The sequence below is a fragment of the Hippocampus guttulatus genome, chromosome 21 (genome assembly GCF_054856545.1).
Source record: "Hippocampus guttulatus isolate MCC_2025c chromosome 21, RoL_Hgut_1.0, whole genome shotgun sequence".
NCBI lineage: Eukaryota > Metazoa > Chordata > Actinopteri > Syngnathiformes > Syngnathidae > Hippocampus > Hippocampus guttulatus.
Window position 1 is genome coordinate 10,540,450 of NC_141281.1, and position 22,222 is coordinate 10,562,671.

The following is a 22,222-nucleotide window of genomic DNA, read 5'->3' on the forward strand; positions in this document are numbered from 1 at the left end:
TTTTAACAGTAGCATAGTCTTGTTCCAGTAATGGAGTTGCACGTCACTGGAGTCGTTTGTAACAATGTCAGCTGCTGCAGTTTCTCCTCCTTCAGTTCTTTCAGATCACACAAGAATACGAATTTTATGTACAAATCAGAATTACTAGAGTATTTCACATACTCTTTAATAACCTTACTGGGCTTCTTTTGGTCGCAGATAAGAAACCCGAAATATAATATAAAAAAACAACAACACATTTTCAAATGTGAAAATAAACGATGAGTCAATCGTGTGACGTCACACCCTTACCCCCACAGTTATTTTTGTGGGGTGCCAGATTGGTGCTGAAATTTGTGAGGAAAAAGGGGTTGCTGTGCGTTTTACAAGGGATTAAGATTATTAAAACAGGTCATCAGAATATTAAAATTGCAAATAGTGCGATGTGCTGTCTTATTTAATGATGTTGCTATTGAAATCAGTTATATATTACAATATTACATATTTAGTGTGCCGAATGGCGTTTGTGTGTGATATTTAAATCAGTTATACTGTATATTACAATATTACATATCGAGTGTGCTGAATGGCGTTTGTGTGTGACCAGCTGTTGAGATGACGTATGGCGGAGTCCTCTTCAACAGGCCGCCATAGTGGGCCGAAATGCATGCTGGTACAAAAAGTACGGAGGTTTCGAGTCTCGTTTATTCGATGTCACTATGTCAGTGTAATACCGCTACTAAAAACGTAGTAGTGCTAATTTTCCAGTTTGTTTGCGGTAAATGTAACGTGTTTTGTTAATATTAGTTTTTTAACGTTAGCTAGTTATGTCACCAAAAACTGGAAACTACGAGTCCCAAGATGGCTGACGTTGTCAACAATTCACAACTGGTGGCGCGATGCGTTCAAGGTACTTAATTTCTTCAAAAACACATATTTTTCGTCGCCTTGTAAACTATTGTAACTATTTATTTATAGGCTACGAATTAATATTAAAATAACTTTTGAGTTGGAATAGTGTGTGCATATTTCCTTTGGCGTAGCTTTTGGTGGCGAAACTGCAAAAGTTGTCTAATTTAATACGGTCCGTGGAGGCGGCGCCAACAGCACCAGCTCTGCGCATCAAACCGATTTCATTCAGCGAGCGCCCGCTACAAGGACAACAACAGGCTACCTCTTTTGTGCCCTGTGTGAGTACAGCCGCCCTTTAAAGTCATTCTCAGCAACACATTCAAATATATCGCCTCTTCGGGACAAATTCGTACGATAATATCTATGTTGTGGCGTTGTCGCGGCGTGTTTGTCGTCAGAGTGACTGAGTGAGACGTTTAGTGACAGCGTGCTCTTTTGTTCTCCAACTGTGTTTTTGTGAGGTGACAAAGGGAGAGATGCTGCAGTTTTTTTTTTAAATTTCCGTTTTAGTCTTTTGGGACGTTTTGACAACATCGTCACTTGGTCGTACGCTTTGTTTGTGGTGTTTGCGGTCGGCTGTTGGTTTAGAATTCAGTAGTTTCGTGATTAAAAAGTGTGCATCCGAGACCATTTGGTCAACGCAGGCAAACTGCATACGGAAATTATGTCAGGAATTGTGGCAGTAAACAAAATAATCATTTTTAATATCGTATTTTTATTCATACTCTATTTTTTTTTCAAACTCAACATTAATTCAAGTGTACATAGACCAAACAAAATGAAAATATGTAGTGCACAATATCTTTTACAGAGCAACAACAGTATCTTGACTAAATTGATGGTGCAAAATAACATGACGTAAAAAGTACATTCTCCCAAGTGAATTCCAAAATGTAAAATTTCACCAGGGGATAAAACAGGCTACAGAACAAACTTGGCAAGTGGGGAAAAAAATCCAAAACAATTATTTCTTTTGTTTGTATTGTAATTTTCCCATATGCAACTTTTAAAAATCATGATCCTCGATGAGAAGAATACAGTTGTGTGTGTAAAAAGCTTTTCAACCTGAAAGGATTCAGCATCTGAATTGCCTGGCCTCAGGATTTCCTGAGGCGTAAAGTGCACACGTCCTTATTCTGGACACCATCAATACTTGTTGTTTGTTGTGTCTCTAGGCTGCTGCTCTGCTGTGGAACAAAGAAAACGAGCATCTAACAAAGAGCCATAACACGCAGCACCACAATGGGAGTCTAAATCAGACAGAAATCAGATGACCCCCCCCAAGATTCAGAACTCATGGACTGTATTCACAGGTTTTGCTTATTGGCTTGTGAAGATCATTTGATTCTAGGTGCGCCGTCTTACCAACAGTTGGAAAAAAAATGTCCTTTACCAGAGGCATCCAGTCTGGTGTGTTGATGCCGGCAGGGAGGTCGTTAATTTCGTCCTCAACGCCTCCCAACCGAGTCCCTATGTCACACTAGAAGCCTTCTCAGCACAGCCGGGGCCCCCTCTAGAGTTACACCTCCCTTCCTCTGCCTCCTCTTCCTCTTACCTGGCTGCGCCATGACGTCGTCAGACAGTGACGAGGCCGGCAGCGATCACTCCGAATCTCTGGAGATCCTCCAGCTCCAGGACCAGTACCTGGACTCTGAAAGCTGCTTCAAGTCCAAAAGCTTACCCATCCTGAACGCACCGTGCCAGAATCACTGCAAGGAAGCCGCGTTGCTTGACGCCACTGCCGTTCATGTGGAAGAGAAACAAGAGCTCTCGCCGAAAACCCCCGAGTCGCCCTCCTCCAGGACAGACTTCTCCCCCTCTGTGTCCAGCATGGTGGGCCTCAGCAGCTCCCTACCCGTGGACCCCGACAGGCCGGATGGGGGCCAGAAGGTCGGCTTCTCCCTCTCTCGCCTTATCCGCGTCCCAGCCAGGAAGTACGTGCACGTTATCCTCGGAGACTCGCGCTGCTTCCTGTTCTGCATGTGCTACCTAACGTTCATCCAGTCCCTGATGGTTTCGGGCTACCTGAGCAGCGTCATCACCACCATCGAGAAGCGCTACAGCCTGCGCAGCTCCGAGTCGGGCCTGCTGGTCAGCTGCTTCGACATCGGCAGCTTGCTGGTGGTGGTCTTCATCTCGTACTTCGGCGGCCGGGGCCAGAGGCCGCGCTGGCTGGCCGTCGGCGCCGTGGTCATCGCCGCCGGGGCGGCGCTGTTCTCCCTGCCCCACTTCATCTCGCCGCCATACCAGATCCAGGAAATGAACGCGTCGGTGGGCCAAGAGGGTCTCTGCCTCGGCGGGAACGGCAGCGGGCGGGATGCGGCGGACGCGGCGTCGTGCCACCGTGACCACGAAGGCAACGAACACAACCTCTACGTGGCGCTGTTCATCTGCGCCCAGATCCTGGTGGGCATGGGCTCCACGCCCATCTACACCCTCGGGCCCACCTATCTGGATGATAACGTGAAGAAGGAGAATGCGTCTCTCTACCTGGGTAAGGCCACCTGCGCTTCAGAATGCACTTTTTTTTTCTTTTTCTGAAGATGCTTGACAGGGTACGGCAAAATGTGTTGGCTGCAGCAATCGCCTTGGGCTCAGGGACCAAATCCAAATCTTGTGTCAGCACCTCGGTCAAATTCAGTGCTTCTCAAAGGGGGTTCAGGTGGTCCCCGGGGGTCCGCAAAATTATTTCCAGTAACTTATGTTGTATCATTTATAAACCTACATTTATTGGAGGCTCACCGTGAAGTGGTTGCCAGCCAATTGCACGGCACACATAGACGAACAACTATTTACGCTCACAATCACAATTTAGTGTTCCATTAACTGTTTTTGGATTGTGGGAGCAAGCCGGAGTACCCGGAGAAAACCCACACAGGGACGACGAGGGAGAACATGCAAACTCTACACAGGAAGGCCGTAGCCGGAATCGAACCCTGCACCTTTGCACCGTGAGGTGGGCGTGCTAAACTGTCCGATAAATGGCGAACAAAATGTGGTGATCATAAAGTCATTTTTTTTCAACCCCAATTCCACAAGCCAGGCAACTTCCTCAAAAGTAGTACTAGTAGTCGTTAGTTGTATTCGTTTTTATCCATCTAACAGACTCTCTTCACAAAAAATGCAAATATTAAACATTTGGTACAGAGGTATTCGGAGTCACCAATACCGTCCTATCCCACCACTCAAAAGACTTTTTTTTCGGCGTACAATTAAGAAATTCGGGTGCCCAAACTGATCTAAATCTAGAACCCTGAACATGGAGAGTACCTACGGGTATAGAACATAAAAGTGACTTTTTAAAAGGTGCATCTATAAACTATATGTATTTTTAAAAAAAAAGCTATAACTTGCATCCTGTAGTTCCATATGTGTGTAACGCTCGAAAGCAAAGCGCGTAGTCTGTTGGCGAATAGCACGGGTGCAGTAGAGGAATGGGGTGATTGATTGATGATCATTGTCAGCAGCCTCTGAAAAAAAATATCCCAAAAGATCCTCTTTTTTTCCCTTGACAGTTGCGCTATATATATTTTTTTTCTAGTTCCCAAAAAAAAAAATATATATATATATATATATATAATTGGTCCTTTTTTAAAATTTATTTCTTTATTTTAAAAAAAAATTAATTAATTTTTGCCCTGGATTTCCACAATAAATTGCTACCAGCGTGATTGTTTGTCGTTTGAGAAGCCTGTCAGGGTCTAGCCGGTGCGGAACCACAAAGACTGCAAAGTGGACCTGCGGCACGGCGAGAGGGAATGTGGGCTCGTCGGGCAGAACTGGGTTGCGTGTGATTAATGGAGCGGTGCGATGTGTGTGCGCGCGCGCGCGTGTAATCGCGCACACCGTGAAACGGCAAGTTATGCTGGCCGGACGGACAGGAGATGCATTCGGGCGTCTCTGCGAGGGTGTCACGTAAACCGAGCGGGTATCCGGCATCGTCCTTGTGCCTCCCGTCTGTCGGGACGTGCGCTCGTCGTTCTGAAAGTAATCTCCCCATGTGACCGTCTTGGTGGAGCGCCCCTTCAATCTGCTGAAGGCTTTCACGCAGATGCTTGCTGTCCCACTGACCTCTTATTGTGAGAACAGTGTCCCCGCCCCGTCATGTCACGAAACAGGCGAAACAATCCGATGGATTGAGGTGGCGTTTCGCCGCAAGGCCCCTTTCACGCTGACGCCGTTTTCCTAAGGTACCAACCAGGCTTATAATCGTTTGGGATTTTTCATGACAGTCAATTTTAATTTCAGTTTCATGTAGTTTGAATTAGTTTTTAGAAGTTGGTTCGTTTAGATTTTTTTTGGGGGGGGTGTCTTCATTTTAACCGTTGGCATTTTCTTGGCACCGAAATGTGTGTGACCAGTGTTCTAGTTAGTTTTATAAAGGTCAATTGTAGTTTCATTTTTTTTTCCAAAGCACTCCTTTTTATTTCGAAAGTGTGTTTTCAATGCGGCAATCAAACATTTACGATCACAGGTCGCCCCCCATCCCACCCGTTACTTTAGACGCGCGGCCTGACACATGGAAGTCGTCCTCATGTCGCCTCCTCCACTGCCCTCAAGACTTTTGTCTCGTTATCACATCCTTGCATCACAGCAAGCCACTGCGGCGGCACTTATTGAACCGGCAGGGGGGGGGGGGGGACGACAACAACCCTGCAGTGAGTCGTCTTTTAGTATCCGCTTTGACCTTCACTTTGCCTTTGAGTGGGTTTACAGCGCAGGGCACTGCAGACACATTCGGTCATGTCCGCCAGGCAAGAAACGTCCTTGATTTGCATCCTAGATGCTAACCAATTCTCAGCCAAGCATACCTTCAGGTACCCCCCCCCCCCTCCGCAAATAGGTAAGGAGCCAGAGGGGGGAGTTACTTGTGACGAGAGAGAGCTCCTCGTTACATGAGTATCAATCTCTGCGCTTTATTTCCTCTGACCTGTCATGCAGCTTTGGCCCGGCGTTGCTGCGGCAACCCGGTGTCATCACAACCTCTCCAGCTGGACACCCTCTGCTGCCCTTCTGTATTGTCCATTTTAGGATGTCCACTTGTGTTCGGACGATTTGGGGGTTACCCGCTATCCCTTCAACATGGTCGGCCAATGTCCAAGGATTAGCCATTCTCAAACTTGGAAAGGCACGCTTGAGTTGTGCGACAAGAGCGCCTTGTGCACGTTCCCTATAAAGAGTCAATGTCCGCTGCTACTTGGACACCTTGACCTCATATTTGACCTCAAAATGGCAGCCGCCTCCTCAACTTTCACGATGAGCGTCGTGGGTTCTCCCTGCTTGAGATGAGCAGCACACGTGCGACGCCGTTATTTTGACACTCATGAATTGCGAATAAGTAGTAGAGGTCAACGGCCTAAACCGGGTTTGTCGTGTGTGCTTTATGGATTTGCTTTGCTTACTCTGTTTCGTAATAACCAGGCTTGCTGACCTCGATGAGCCTCAGTGGGCTGTTGCTGTCTCGTTCCCGCAAGGGCTGACAGATCATGCTACGCCGTCCGGCCACTCCGGTTTCACCATATTAGCTTGCTCCACCCCGGGGTTCAATACTAACCCCCCCGCCCTCCCCTTCCTCTGTCTTTCCTCGAATTTTTCAAGGGTGAAAGGGTTCTCTGGAACCTCATTTCAAAACCAAGTCGAGATTTATACTGCTTAAGCGGGACGCAAATATAATTAAGTCAAGTGAAATGTAATAGTTTTTTGAATTATTGTTCAAGTGAGTGTTAACAAGGTCACAAAATTATTGCAAAATCTCAACGTTATTTATTACACGACAATTTGACATTTCAGGACAGATTTTAGCACGTTGACGCACATGGTTTGCTTTCGCGGGCCACATAAAATGACTTGGCGGGCCGGATCTGGCCCCCCGTGCCTTGAGTTTGACACCTGTCATCTAAGCGATGATCAATTAATTATCCTGCGGCCTGCAATGTGTTAAGAGTGATTTCTCCCGCCAGGGAAACGTTCGAGCGAATGCTAAAGATGTTCAGCTTTACGATGTGATGTCGAGCCAATCAGGAAGCTCGCTGAAGCTGCTGCTGATAAAAGTGACCGGGCGAATACAAGCTAACAGTTAGCCTAGCATCATCTAGTTCTTCCACCAGCACTCTTTTGTTCGTCTTTGTATTTTCCGGCAGTCCAGCTTCAGTTTTTTTTTTCCTCGTGTGTGTGCGCTTTTTGAACCATCGGTTAAAACCTGCTGTACAGTTCGACCCGCCATACATGGCGTCATGGATGCTTGTCGTTCATGGTTGTCCTTGACGCCATTTTGCGCAGACTCCCCTCGAGGCCATGTGACCTTTCTGTTTCCAAGTCTGCGCCACCGATAGCGCTCAAGGCCTCAGTGTGTTTGTACCGTGTTCTCCCCCCCCCCCCCCCCTCGTCGCAAGTGTGGGAGTCTTGTTTGTTTCCACGGGCGGAGGTCTTACTCACTTTTCACGTCCTAGCGCAGCGTGTGTTTGTGTGTGTGTGTGTGTGTGTGTGTGTAGTCGGCGCTCGGCGTGATTTGCTGGATGCCCACCGGCCATTATCAGCGCACTGGCCGGATTGTTTTGACAGTGTGGGAAGGTTCCTGGGGAAATGCCACAAGCGAGGTTGTGATTGCAGGAACACTGAGAAACCTTTTGTTTTCAGCTATGCTGCCGGAGGGGGAGAAGAAAAAAATTGGACGTATTATTTTCCCCTTTGTTCTTGCTCACTCTTTGGCCCGCATTGTTTCACCTAATCGTCCTTTCACCCCCCCCGGTTGGATGGAAATTTAAAAAATTCCACCAACGAATACTGATTAATTACCCGCAAAAATCGATGGGAGCCTTGGCGATACATCGAATGATATGATCAGTTAATGTTTTTGGTAAATAATACCGAAGTAGCGCAACGCGGCAGAACACATTCCCTCTTTCTTATCGCTAAGCTTCGTTAACTCATTTAGTACCAGCCAATTCTGGACCAAGTCTGAAAAGACGTTTAATAACGTCTTTGGGAGTGAATGAGTTAAAAACATCTTTGGGAGGGAATGGGTTAAAAAAGGTCAACTGAGGTCATGAACAAATCCAAAGAGGAGCACCCAGCTTCCCAGAAGTCCCCACGACTACGAACAAATTCCAGATCGCAGACACGGAGGAATTAGCAATGATGCTAACCTCCCGTTAACCTCCCGCCAAAGATAGTCTGGATGATGCAATCTGTCTGATGTGAAAAAGACGCATCGTACCTTGTCGTCAAAATCATTCAGTACGTGGCTCCTGAACTACAAAGAGTTTGACACCTTTCTGCGTCGAGATGAAAATTCTTTGCCATCTTAGCTGCTTAGCTTAGACGATCCAGCTACAAATTGTGGTTCGTTGCGGTTGCCTGGCTTTCGTTTTCCCGAACGCGCTCAAGTCGTCCATCATTTATTTTCCAACATTGACAATCTGTTTATGTTTCTTGATCGGCTTTGTCCCTTGCTGGCCTTAGGCAGTCGTTCTCATCTTGAAGTCCCCCCGTCTGTTCCAAACGTTCCCAAACTTGAGGGAGACGTACGGCTCGCCTGATCGCACCCGGCCGGACGGCTGTTGCGAGATCAGAAAAGATGCAGCCTGACAGGCGGGAACGTCGCGGCAGATTTCTCGTCCGGATGCTGGGGCCGTTCTCGTGGATTCCACGACGTGACTAAAAATAGCATTGCCTATCAGTCCCAACTTTTGTCCAGTGTGGCGGGACCTCGATGCCCTCAGGTTTGGGAGCATTTCGCAATCGCATTCCAGCGGACGGTGTTTACACATCTGTGATTGTGTGCAAAGACAAACACGTGTGAAAGAAGACGAGTCAATAGCGAACCTCGCCACTGTGCCGTGGGTAGGCGTTTGTCCTTCCTTTTGCTTACCTGCCTCCACAGCTGCGCCGCCTCTAAGGTTATTATTATTATTTTTTTTTTTTGCCCTAGTCACTGCTCCACAGGCAGTGCAGAAGAGCAGCATATACAATTGCCGACGAGCCCAAATAATCCCGATCGATCTCATCAGATACGTCGTTCTGGGACAAAAGAGCGAGATCCCAGGATACAAGCGGCCGAAATGAGTTTTACCCATAGGGTGTCCGGGCTCGCCCTTAGAGATAAGTGAGAAGCTCGGTCATCCGGGAGGGGCTCAGAGTCGAGCCGCTTCTCCTCCATGTCGAGAGGACCCAAGATGAAGTGGCTCGGGCATCTGATTAGGATGCCTCCTGGACGCCTCCCTGGTGAGGTGTTGTGGGCACGTCCCACCGGCAGGAGGCCCCGGGGAAAACCCAGGACACCCTGGAGAGAGTCTCCCAGCAGGCCTGGGAACGCCTCGGGATTCCCAGGAAAAGCTGGAAGAAGTGGCTGGGGAGAGGGAAGTCGTCTGGGCTTCCCAGCTAAAGCTGTTGCCCTGACAGTGGGTAAGCGGTAGAAAATGGATGGATGGATGGACAGATATGTTGTTATGGCTACACGACACTATCTGAGCGCTCGTGGGGTGTACCGTTCTCGAGTACCGCTCTTGAGTACAAAGGGGGTCAAATTATTGCCGTGGTAATGGCTGCCAATGGATGTGCAAGGGTTGGAGGCTGAAAAGGCTGCAGGTGCGAGCTCATTGGCGAGCCGACGTGTTGACGTCTACCTTAAGATGCTTCATTCGCCCACCACCCTCTTCGGGGCAGTCAAGTGGCGATGATGAGCAAGCCACATTGTGGAAGGCCGCACTTGCAAGGGGTTAATATAAAAATCCTGCTGTGTGAATGTCCACCGTATCACATTAAAAAAAAAAAAGGAGTATCCCGCTGCGAGGATCCTGCGAGATCTCCTTTTGGGCGAGGTGGAGAGGGTTGAGTGTCAGTGTGAAAAGGGTTGTAAAAGCAAACAACGGTGATCGTTATTTTGATTATCGGGAGTCAACACCAATGTGGGAAATCAAAGTGTGGAAAGGGGAAGGATTTTGCACATTCCGACTGGGCTGGGGCTCTTTTCTGTGATTTTCCATCATTTGTTGGTCTTGAAAGCGAAACAAGCAGCTCAATGTGGCTTTTGACAGGGAGGTGTCAAAAACTTGCAGTGCCCTTTGCCAGCTTTGCTCTCCAAGGGGGATAAAGTGGGCATGTCGCCTTTTGAATATGTGATGATACAAATTGAGCCAAATTTTGGGCATCACAGCCATCGTGAGTCTTTAGCCACTTTTGGTAGTTCACGTCTGTACGACTGCACAGCGGACGTCATTCCGTTGCTTCTGTCATGATAAATTAAAAAAAAAAAGAAGCTTTTATAAAGTGTGCCGCTCTTATCCGGAATGATGCGATGTGGCACACGGCGTTAAAGAACTTGACATCTCGCCGCCTCTGGCTCTGCTGGAGACGAGGAGCAGACTTTTTATCTCCTTCATTTTCTGATACAGTGAAGGGAACATTTGTCTGACGAGCCGTGCGGATATTCGAGTGCCCCCGCTCCCCTCAACACAGGATTTAGTTTTTTTGGTCTTGCAGAGTGAGTAACTTGGGCACCAGAGATCTTACATATTGTCTGTGTAACCCCAAAAAGTCCAAAACCGAAGAACGAGTGTCTCGGGAGGCCGGTCGAACTAAGAAAGTGGTATTTATTCCGCTCGGTTGGTTTCTGTGCCGCCCTTGTGACCGGTCATGTCTCGACTTAGCGGGAAACATCGTGTGTGGCCGCCTGCGCCGATGTGGGAAGGGCTTGATGGTTTTCATCTCTTTCAAGTCTAAGCTCCCCCTGGTCCGTACCCGTCGGTACCAACGAGCCGCCTGGATCAAACATGTTTACCGGCGGCCTTTCATTCGTGAAAACATTCCGCGCGGCACGCTCACTGCGTCCCGTCGGCCGCTTCCGCGCCAGTTCAAGTTTGCGCTCTGGATTTTTGCTCCCGTAAAACCCAAAAGGGGAACTCCAACCCCAAGATGTCGAAGCTTTACGGTTTCGCGGCGTCCATTTTATTTCGCCGTGAATGCGTTTGTCCGCATCCTGTAAGAAGACACCGCCCATGTGCCGTGTCAGCTAGTTGCCACGGCGATGCCGTTTCATTGTCACTCTTGTCCCGTTGAATCGGGGAATATGTAAGAAGGCTTTTTTCCCCCCTCCATATCGCAGAATAACACCAAGACGAGAAAGCGGCGCGGCGTTTTGTCGATTAAACAAGGTCATCCGTGTTTTCCCAAGGTTCCCGCGTGACATCGTCGCCAGATTGTTTGCATGCCGAGCGGGCCCGACAGTCATTTATCAAAGTTATCCGGCAACGGAACGAAAGAGACGACGAAGCCGGTGGACACTTTTCCAAGAGAACAATCCAATGATTCATGCATTTGGTCACTTGTATCTTGTATAACAAGTAATTAAATCACATCATTAGCCCCCAAGTAATGACTTTGGCCACCGGGGGGCCGCGGAGGGGGCGGGGCTGCTTCGTTAGTCAGTGTGCTTTCTCATCAACTGTTTAGCTGGCGCCCTCGTCAAGAGTATGGGGAGGGGGCAAGGTCAGGGGAGCTCAGGAGGGAGCAACGAGGCAAATTGGAGTGGGCGGGGTTAAGCTCCGCTGACCCCCCGTTTCATTGTGATGCGTCCATTTGCAGTCCAAGCGGTTCCAGACACCGCCGGGCGCCGCACCTCGCAGGATATCGGAGAAAAGACATGTACATTCGCGGCCTCCTTTCGCTTCATGTTCAGGCAAACCCGCTCATCGCCCGCCTTTTCCGATGTTTTTTTTTTTTTGCCGTCTCTTGCCCAAGCGTCTGTTTTCGCGTCGCCTCCGCTTTCTCCCCTCATGGGACGCTTCCTTCCATTTTGCCGCTCTCTTTCTCTCTCTCTGGACTATTCCCGTGCGATTTCGAAGAAGTCGGCCTTGGTCTCGGTACTTGCGGCTACTTGTCACGCGCATCCGAATGCGAAGGGAAAAACTGCCACAGCGGCCACGCAGATGCTGACTTGGTAAAAATAAAAATAAAAAACAAGCGAGGAAAGTCAATAGCACCCAACGGATCAAGTCGCACGACGCCTGGAAGGTTTTGTCCTTCACGTGCCGCCACTGAAGGTCTGTTGTGTAATTGAGTCAAGCAAGCTTGCGATCGGGCGGCGCTTCTTCATTGGCACCCCCCCCCCCCCCCCCCACCACCACCAGTTTGTGTCTCTGTGCGCACGTGATGGAGCCACCCCGGCCGCTGTTGCTGCTGCGCCAGCACAATCTGTCAATCTGAAGGCTCTCGTCCCGGTTGCCCTTCTTGACTGGCTTCCAAGTCCCCACCGAAACTCACTTGGTCCTGGTCCCGAGCGGACGGGCTGAGCCAGGCGTAGGTTTACGACAACAATTTCGTCCGACACTTAGGCGCCAAACCGTGAAGACATAAAATATCAGTGTCCTTGTAAGCCGCCGAAACATCCCTCCGCACATACTTCCGATTCCACATTTGCATACCACTCCCGTGTGCTTCTGCCAACTACGCTGCATTCAATTTTAGATGAGGCAACTTCTCATCTGTAACTTTCTCATCACGCAGCACCCCCCCGACCCAGTCTCGTTTTTATTTCATTCCGGACCGTCCTCGGCCGTTTTATGTCGCCCGCGAGCCATTATTCATCGCTAGGAGGAGATAAAAAGATAAGACCCTTCACCACGCTTGCTAACTCTAATTAAATAGCTTGTCCACCCGCCCCCCCCCCACCCCACCCCCGCTAATATCCTGCCACATTGTGTTAGGCGTCTCCTAACCCCGCCACTTCGGAATACGAGAAGCGGCGCTGTTAAAAGATGATGGATACGTAACATGCGTTATTTTTTTTTTCTGGATTGTGTACACAATGCCAATGATATTGAAAAATGAGACCAAAATAAACCCGAAAAAAAATCTATCTTGTAATCTGTCCAATTCAGTGGACAGATAAATATTTGACAAAAAAAATACCATAGGAAAAAATTTTGGGTGGGGATAAATATTCGATGAAAACGACACAAATATTTGTGAAATATATGAACAAAAATACACAAATATTAGGAAAAGATCATGAAAAGTACACCAATCACATCCAATGAATACAAACAAATAAAAGGAAATATCCTAGCAAAAATACACAAAAAATACTGTCCCGTATTAAATGGAAAAAAAACCCTGAAAAATATTTTTCTTCAAAATATTGACGGAAAAGTACAATGAAAAATATGGCCTCCGACTGTCGTTCTCTGTAAAGGTTGTATATTTTTCTTAAATTATAATTCTTTTATCCTTTGAAAATAGTCAAACGCATGTCAGGCAGGAAACGTGGCGGAACAACTTCCCGCCTGGCCAAAATAAAAAGTTTTACCGACCGTCACATGTCATGTGCTGGCTGGGTGGGAGGAGCTATTCCTTCGACGTCTGGGCCCCAGATTAAGGATCTGATTAGGTTGACTTGTGTTGTGTGTGTGTGTTCTCGTGTGTGTGTGTGTCACACACACACAGCACTCTAAAGTGCTAATCCTAACACTGTGATAGCTTGAAGCAATGTTCCAGGCGTAATTATGGAAAGTCTGACCCACCTCCCACCCCGTTTGTAGCTGCTAAATGGCTTTGACTTTAATGTCTCTGCTGCAGGGGCCTTTTTCCCCCCACCACTGGTCCGGTCTGGGTTGTCTAACTTTAATAACTTTTTTTTTTTTTTTTTGCTTTCCCCGTGGAGGCGTCTGATTGGCTCTTTGGCCCTTCTCTTTAACCCTTTTACGCGCTCCTGTGCGGTTGGAAAGCTGCAGGCCTCGGCTGCTTTCAGGTCCTCTGTTTAGATGTTCCAGAAGATGTGAAAAACGGCCTCGGAATCCACACCGCAGAATCAAAACTGCGCCGTTTGGCCGTTTGTGACATGTCATCATTGTCTCTGTTTTGCTTTCCGTCAGCCGTCATGTACGTGATGGGCGCCTTGGGTCCGGCAGCCGGTTACCTGCTGGGAGGCGTCCTCATCGGCTTCTACGTGGATCCCGAAACCGTGGTCAACATTGAGCAAAGTGACCCTCGCTTTGTGGGCAACTGGTAAACACCACAATGTTGTTTTTTTTGAATTGTTGGGAAAAGCTCATACTGATCAGTTGTTTGTCGCTCAGGTGGAGCGGCTTCTTGCTGTGTGCCGTCGCCATGCTCCTGGTCATCTTTCCCATGTTCGCCTTCCCCAAAAAGCTGCCGCCGCGCCACAAGAAGAGGAAGAAAAAGATGGGCGCCTCGCCCGCCGCCCTCTCCGGCGACGAAGACGACGTGATGAAGGAGAAGTCCGGCGGCAAGGGCCAGAGCATGTCCTCCTCCATCGGCTTCGGGAAGGACATCAGGGGTGAGCAACGACTTGGCTAAAACCTTTTATTAAGACGATAGCCAATGTTTTAGATTATGAACACACCCCAAAAAGAAACAAAAAGTCCCGCTAAAAGAGGCTAACGTAGCATTCTGCAGCATTGACTGACATTCACACGACGCAGTCGCTAGCTGCTTGATATTGCTCCTGTTAGTTCTATTAAGCCCCGCCCCCACCCCCCAAAAAAAGACCAGACAAAGGATGAGGAGTCTCGATGTTATCTCGCTTAGATTAGCCGTGAACTAACGGTGTACAAAGTGCCTGTAATCCAATCAATCAATCAGTGGCCACGATTAGTCGTCTTTTCCGACGGTGTGAAATCCATTCAGATCTCGGGCGAGGATGTTATTGATTTAAGGGGTTGCCTAATCAAGCAGGTAATTCGTTGAAAGCGCTTCAGGGCGTATTTTGCCCATTTCTCCTCAGAGTCAAATGAACCAGGGACACCCCCATCTTCCCTCCATTGCGCTTGTGGGCTTTCCCAGCTTTCCTCGCTCTCTGTCGGCTTATTTTTTTCTAAATGAATTCCCGAAGGAGCACAGTCACGATTCGTCGAAATCGACAAAACCAGCCTGCCGAGCCAAACGGAAGCGCTCTTCACACGGAAAGCATCCATGACAGGAGGATTGTTGTTTTGCTGCCACCTTGCACCCGTGCGTTTGTCCTTCCGCTGAAGCGCTGGATGCCATGCCGCAGTCGAGCGACTTGTCACGTGCTCTGGGTTTTGGCCCAATATGAATGGACTGCCATTTTTGGGAGTGTTCATAATTGCCCCTTCACTGAGTGGGGCTGTTAGGATGCAAATGCGGCGCCACAAAAGAAACAAGTGTGACAAGTGTTACAAGCCTGGTGTGTCTCGCTGGTGTGCAACAGCTGCAGGAGCCATCGACAGCTCGCCATCTGTTCCCCCCACCCCCCCAATAGGAAGGGAAATCATTCAACGTCTCCACAACATTCTCATATTTCATCGGGCGGTGGGATTGAGCGAGCGCCTGCCACCAAATGTCAGCCCAAGATGCCGTCGAGACGCAAAGGAGCTCCCGAAATGATCTTTGGGAGTGTGTGTAATCTGCCCGGCAACAGCAACGTCCATATTTATTTACGCTGACCACATAATTGGCGAGTGACGGAATCAACGCGCGGTCGCCAAATCATCCGGACAGCGGCCTCGGGCACACATAAAGAGCCCGCGTTTGCCCTTGACGGCATGAAACGAGATTAAGCACCGCCTTAGTGGACGCACTGTATCGCATCTCTGGCCATTAAGAAAAAAGAAAAAAAAAACTTTATTGATCCTTATCTGTCCTGTCATGAGACCCAAGCGCTGCGTCTTGCTGTTGTTGTTCCGGCAGACCTCCCCAAGGCGGCGCTGAGGATTCTCGGCAACATGACCTTCCTGTTCGTCAGCCTGTCCTACACGGCCGAGTGCGCCATCGTCACCGCCTTCATCACCTTCATCCCCAAGTTCATTGAGTCCCAGTTTGGCATCCCTGCCTCCAACGCCAGCATTTACACGGGTAAGATGCCGTTCTCGCCTCAGTAGTTTGGGCTAAATCATGTTTTTTCAAATTAACTAATTAATTAATTTGTTAATTAACCAACCAATTAATTAATTAGTTAGTTAGTTACTTGTTTCTCTTGAGGCTCCTTGTTAGGAAAGCAAATCCCGTCAATTCTGCAATTGTGTTTAATTTAGTTTTGGTTGAGTTTAATTTAGGTCGATGGGTCCCATATTTTATTTTATTTTTTAAGATTTGAATGAAACTCAAACAAGAAATCGCACCGCTACAGGTCGTCGTTATGTTTGCGCTTGATACTTCATGTTGGCTCGTGCGACTCATTGCCGTCCTTCTGACTTTTAATTTGGTCATCAAAACTGTCCCTCCAGTGGCACACTTCCTGCGGGCGGACATTTCTTTCTTTCCCTTTCCATTTGTGCGGTCCTAATCTAATCTTTCATTGATGCTGCTGCTGATGATGATGATGCACAGCTCTCGGAATTACCACAGCACCAGCGGGAAGCCTTGTTGTCGTGTCCAAGCGTCTTGCCGGGCCAACATATGCTCCTTTCCTAAACGCATGCACGGACACACACACACACACACACACACACACACACACACACACACACACACACACACACACACACACAACACTATAAACATTATTGAAGAGTCGCAACTGACTGTTGCTAGGATACAAAAGGGTGGTCCTGTTGCCATGGACACCCAAACCATGTCAAGATGGATGCAATGAACAAGAACAACAACAAGCAAGAAGAACATCCGGAATAGAGATGTTTTGTATAAAAGACACCAAATGGGACTTGAACCGATTTTCGCCCCCCCTCCCCCCCATTCGTCTTTTTCTCCTTCCAGGTCTGATCATCGTGCCCAGCGCGGGCGTGGGCATCGTGCTAGGCGGCTACATCATCAAGAAGCTGAAGCTGGGAGCCCGCGAGTCGGCCAAGCTGGCCATGATCTGCAGCGGCGTGTCGCTGCTCTGCTTCTCCACGCTTTTCATCGTGGGCTGCGAGAGCATCAACCTGGGAGGCATCAACATACCCTACACCACCGGGTCAGCACGTAACAGCCACAATTGGGAGTTCCTTGAAAATTCAGCCTTCCCCGAGGCCACTTTCACTCAACAATGTGACATTTGCCAGGCATGTATCGTTTGAGTAGGCAGATGAAAGAGTCTCAAGGACCCATTCTTGAGAAGTCAAAGGAAGTCATTTTGGTTTTGTAGCAACCAGTGGAAAGTCATTTTGACCATTTCCAGAAAAGCCAATTCCTCCATACGAATAAATAAAGATAATTTTAAGTCAATAGTTTGTATGCCCCCCCAAAAAAAAAAACAAAAAAAAAAGGGAAGATTCTGACCCCAAAGCTTCACTGAGCAACAAGGAATTTGGTAAGTTTATCGCCCATGAGGTTACCCACAAAAAATTCTCGGGAACCTTTTTTCAAAAAGACAGGAAGTTGGCCATTTAACAAAAGTATGAAAAAAAGTGTACTTGATTAAAAAAATAACTAAATATGTGTTGTTTTCTTATACCTTGTGCTGGGATTTAAATAAAAAAAATTAAAACAAAAAAAAGCAAAAATATACATATGTATCCAGTTGATATAATAATGATGTAAATGATTGAAGTAAAACATGAAGATTGAAGTAAAACATTTTTTTTGCACTTCAATTTTTTTTTTCGTTTTGAGGATGAAATTGAACGACAAAATCATTGCAATTCCCGCACCTTGGTTTTGCTAATAAATGCGACGTTTCTCAAGCTGGCTTGGGATGGCCGGCGTGGCTGCTGTCGCCTTTGTGAGGAATGTGGAGCCCTTCCTTTTCAAACTTGCGAACCTCGTCATTTGTCTAGACACCAGTGCTGGGAAGAAAACAAAACAAAATGACAAAAAAACCCAAACAATTCCAATCGTGCCAGTAAAGTTGTCAACCTGAAAATAGAGGCCCCAAAGTTAGAATATACGCGTGAATACTCTTTGGAGATGATACACTACGACTGTCATACAGCATCACAGTCAGCACCATTATGATATTTGTGCTAGATTTCTTGTGATTTCAAAACTCAAAACTTGCACTTTTCGACAAGAGCCAAAGTAGTAACACCAAAAAGAAATCTCAAAATCTTACAGAACTGGGGAAAACCGGGAAAAAGGTTTAAAAAAAAATGTGGACAAATAAAGAAAAATATTTGGAGGAAAATAACACAAATGTCAGCCATCACTGAAAGAAACGATTACAACATCACAGCTGCCGACGCGGTGTCGTGACGATTGCGCCGTTGCGTGTGGTTGCAGTCCGACGCTGACGCTGACGCATCGGAATCTGACGGGAAGTTGCAACGTCAACTGCGGCTGCCGCATCCATGAGTACGCGCCCGTGTGCGGCTCGGACGGCATCACCTACTTCAACCCCTGCCTGGCTGGATGCAGCGCCGTCGGCAACGATAGCAGCGGGGTGAGTGCACTGGACGGAACGCAGTTTTTTTGGCAGATACAGGAAGTGTCAAATTGTCCAATAGTAATGTCTAACACAGGAAATGCATTAACAGTCCATAAATGTTTTTAAAAAATGATTAACACCAAGAGTACCAAAGACAGACCCTTGGGGGACTCCGCCGTGGTACATTTTGAGTCTTCTTTGAGATGGATTTGAATGACTTGGGTTGTAAGTATTCTTGCCGTCCCCGCTGTGGTCAGATAAGGAACTACACGGAGTGCGGCTGCGTTCAGAGCCGTCAGGTGATCACGCCGCAGTCGGGCGGCGGCCCCGTCAACCAGCTCCAGCTGGTCATCGTCAAGACGTACCTGAACGAGAACGGCTTTGCCACGTCGGGGAAGTGCGACCGCACGTGCGGCACCCTCATCCCCTTCCTCGTCTTCCTCTTCATCGTCACCCTCATCACCGCCTGTGCGCAGCCCTCCGCCATCATCGTCACGCTCAGGTGGGGCGAAGAGGAAAATTGTACAAGATAAGAATTAGGATGAAAATGACTAAGATAAATCATACTGTAAAAAAAATAAAACATTCCCAAATTTTTGGAGGGAGACCAAAGTCGTAATTGTACAAAATTTTTCTTTTACATTTGAGACATTTTTTTAAACCATAAAAAAAGTTGTAATGCAACTGGAAAATTCCAGTTGGCAAATTTTTTTTTATAAAAACCAAAATAGTCAGATATGAAATATGAAATTGCTTCAGTTATCAAAATTAAGTACTTTTATTACAAGAATTTCCATTGAAACGTTGGAATATTATGGTGATGGAAGGTTAGAGTGAAAAAGTGAACTTTTTTTTGGTGTGGCAGAAAACGGGCTTCCGTAAGTTACAATATTGCAAAAAAAGCATTCCCCCCCCCCCCCCCCCCCCCCGCAGAAAAAAATAAGTCATGCTGATGCGTGTCTTGTGTGTGTTGGTTCAGGTCGGTGGATGAACAAGAGAGGCCTTTTGCTCTCGGCATGCAGTTTGTCCTTCTCAGAACTCTGGGTGAGTTGATTGAAGTTTTTAGATAGATAGAAGATAGCTCCATTTTAAATGGTACAAAGCTGCCACCTAGTGGCAAAAAAGCGGCACATTTTCCACCATTCGACACCATTCCATTTTTTTGTTCCACATTCCAGCATCCAGGCACAAATTTTCCAGAAATGGCATTTTCTCATTTCTAAAATATTTTTCATGCAGTCTTCACCAAGATTCCACCAGCTCTTGTGTTAACTGATGTTTTTTTTTTTTTGTCGCCAGCGTACATCCCGACGCCAATCTACTTTGGCGCGGTGATCGACACCACCTGCATGCTGTGGCAGCAGGACTGCGGCGTCCACGGCTCGTGCTGGGAGTACGACGTCACCGCCTTCCGCTTCGTCTACTTCGGCCTGGCCGCCAGCCTCAAGTTCGTGGGCTTCGTCTTCATCTTCCTCACGTGGTACTCCATCAAGCACAAGGAGGAGCGCGTGGAACGCTGGCGCCCCGGGCCCCACCCGCCTTCGCCGCCGCCGTTGCTCCTGGGCACCGTCAGCGAGCTGGTCGGCCACCCCGGGAGAGCTCGCAAGAGCCACGCGCGCACGCGCTCCTGCCCGGTCTTCATCCCGCCGGCGCGACCCGAGGCCCCCGCCGCCGCCGCCACGCTGCTGCTCTGCCACGGCAGCCTCAAAGCAATAACGCCCAGAGGCTCCGGGCTCGTATGACCCTTCGCGAACAAAAACGCCACTCACCCTCCTCTTCAAGGGCTGATTGACAACTCCGCCTGTCATGGTGCTAACTCATTTCCCACTCAAAAGCACAAACTGTGTTCTATGCAAGATTCCCCGACTCTGTCCTCAGCTCCAACAACTCGACTGTCTGTCCCAAAGATGTGAGCCGGAAATCATTCACGATGCACGTCAGAATTGTGATGGTGATGATTCATGATTGTATTATGTACATAGCGCAGCAGGATGCTCGAAACGGTCCTTGAGCCAAGAACACCTACTGTACACTTACTTCAAGTCACTTGTGATATTTTGGAAATGACATCACAATGCGGCGGTACCTCGAGATACGCTTGACCCAAAAGTTTCCTTCATTTTGCCGAATCGTGAGCGACTGATCAACGACGAGGCTGTTTGATGCCACTCCCACTCGCCGTTTACTGCCAAACTAAAACATAATTACAGCTTGTGTATTTAAAACAATCAGAAATGTTGCCTTACTTGGGTAAATTCACTGAGCTAAATGCTAACGTCAATGCAAAACACCCTAACATTGAACAGCTGGTTCGTTTATGTGCAGGATTGCGGTTGTACGCTGCCCCCCAGTGGTCAAGGTGGGCACACTTGAAGGAGCGCCACAACAAATTGAATTGCTCTATTATATTCTTATCACGTATTTACATAAAGTACACTATTAGAGGGTGATATTTTCCTTTATTAAAAACACCCCCCAAAAATTATTTTGAGTTTTGAACAGAACATTTTGTATTTCAAGGCACCGCTGTACAAACCCCAACCGGATAGACCTTTTGGGTTACTTTGTGATGAGTGCGTCTGGCTCACAGGTTCTGGGGTCAAATCGCTTCTCGGGCAAGCCACTCGCTAGTTAGCCACCTATTGGCTTGCCACCACACGCATTGTCAGTTTATTACTTCGAAAAATTTCTCTGAACAAGAAGCTGAATGGCAAAATTCCCAACCGGTGTTTTGATCCATATCCACCTTTCTGCCCCTCTGTGACTCTTCCAGCTCTTTCCATCTCTATTGCAACCTGCTCATGACGACACTTTGTAACCGATGTAAAATTAATAATCATTTTCATTGGAACTGAGTGAAATTGGATAATTTCCCAGCACATTGGTTGAGAATCACTGCATTAGAAAACAAAAATGGCATGTCTATTACTCTTATCATCCCCTAAAAATGTGAAAAAAAATCGATCACCATAATACGGACATATTGTATATAAGCATAATGTTAAACACACATTTACTAAACATTAAACAAAAAAATGCATTTTATTACAATTAGATGAGCTAAAGTTTACACACACACACACACACGTGTCTATGTGCGTTAATTCCACCCTGGCGTGACTTAAGCTGTACCTCAAACGTGATCATCCTGTAAATATTGACGATTGTAACAATTATTGATAAGTGCAAATAGTGTAGCGTGTAGATGACAAGTACTTATAAACTGTCATTCAAAGACAGGAATACAAACTGGAGTTGTCTTTGGCAGTGCCTGAACCGTGCTGTTGTCAAGTTCAGCAGACAGGGACTACCCACAATGCACTTCTCTCTCCTCTCAGTGATAACCGGCCTTTAAAAAAAAAAAAAAAAGTTTTTGTTACAGTTTTGCAAAAACATGACCAACAGCAGGAGCTTGGACCTCATGATGATTATCACAAGTGTGAATTATTGTAATAATTCCCCGCTGGGAAAAAAAGTACAGTACTGTCCAGTATTCTGAAAAGCTTTTCATTGCGGCGTCAGTGTTCCTCAGGAGCAGAAAAGTGTCATTTTTTTTTCTGTTCGTGGACGTTTGATTTCCAGGTGACTTGAATGCATAATTGTCATTAAAAAGTCGACAATATACCGTCTCCCATGTATATATATATATATAATTATAACGAGCAGAAGACGACGGTGAAATGAGGACAGGCGTGCATGACACGTTAATCAAGCACGGTGCGCAGGTGCGGCAAGGTGGCGACGACGGCCTGTTCTCAAGCTACGTGAGCACAAATGTTTGTCGACGTTTTCACTACAGTACATTTACGTATGGCAAGTGAGACTTGCCCACTCGCGGGACACAACGGCGTTCGAGGTTTGAGTACATCACGTCGCAATTCACCTCCCTGTGCATGATGTGGATTATAGCCAGTAGTGCTCTGTTTCGTTTGCTACGCGTTCAAATGATTTTGGTTTTTCAATTCTGAGTTTACCCAAGAATGAAAGCGTTCTGAAGTTTAGATAGAAATAAATTTAATGTTACTTCTCCATCAATGACTAAATATTTAT

General features: G+C 47.3%; 1 protein-coding gene across 1 annotated transcript; it reads left to right on the top strand.

The window, feature by feature from the left end:
• The first annotated feature begins 1,118 nt into the window (after positions 1 to 1,118).
• slco5a1 (solute carrier organic anion transporter family member 5A1) lies at positions 1,119 to 22,207 on the top strand. The gene is made up of 10 exons (XM_086102131.1): positions 1,119 to 1,169; positions 2,067 to 3,385; positions 13,761 to 13,893; positions 13,965 to 14,185; positions 15,559 to 15,723; positions 16,585 to 16,783; positions 18,028 to 18,187; positions 18,430 to 18,674; positions 19,152 to 19,216; positions 19,472 to 22,207. Exons 2-10 carry the CDS (start codon positions 2,458 to 2,460, stop codon positions 19,912 to 19,914), a joined length of 2,559 nt encoding a protein of 852 aa, XP_085958257.1. The 5' UTR covers positions 1,119 to 1,169; positions 2,067 to 2,457; the 3' UTR covers positions 19,915 to 22,207.
• The last annotated feature ends 15 nt before the right edge of the window (positions 22,208 to 22,222 follow it).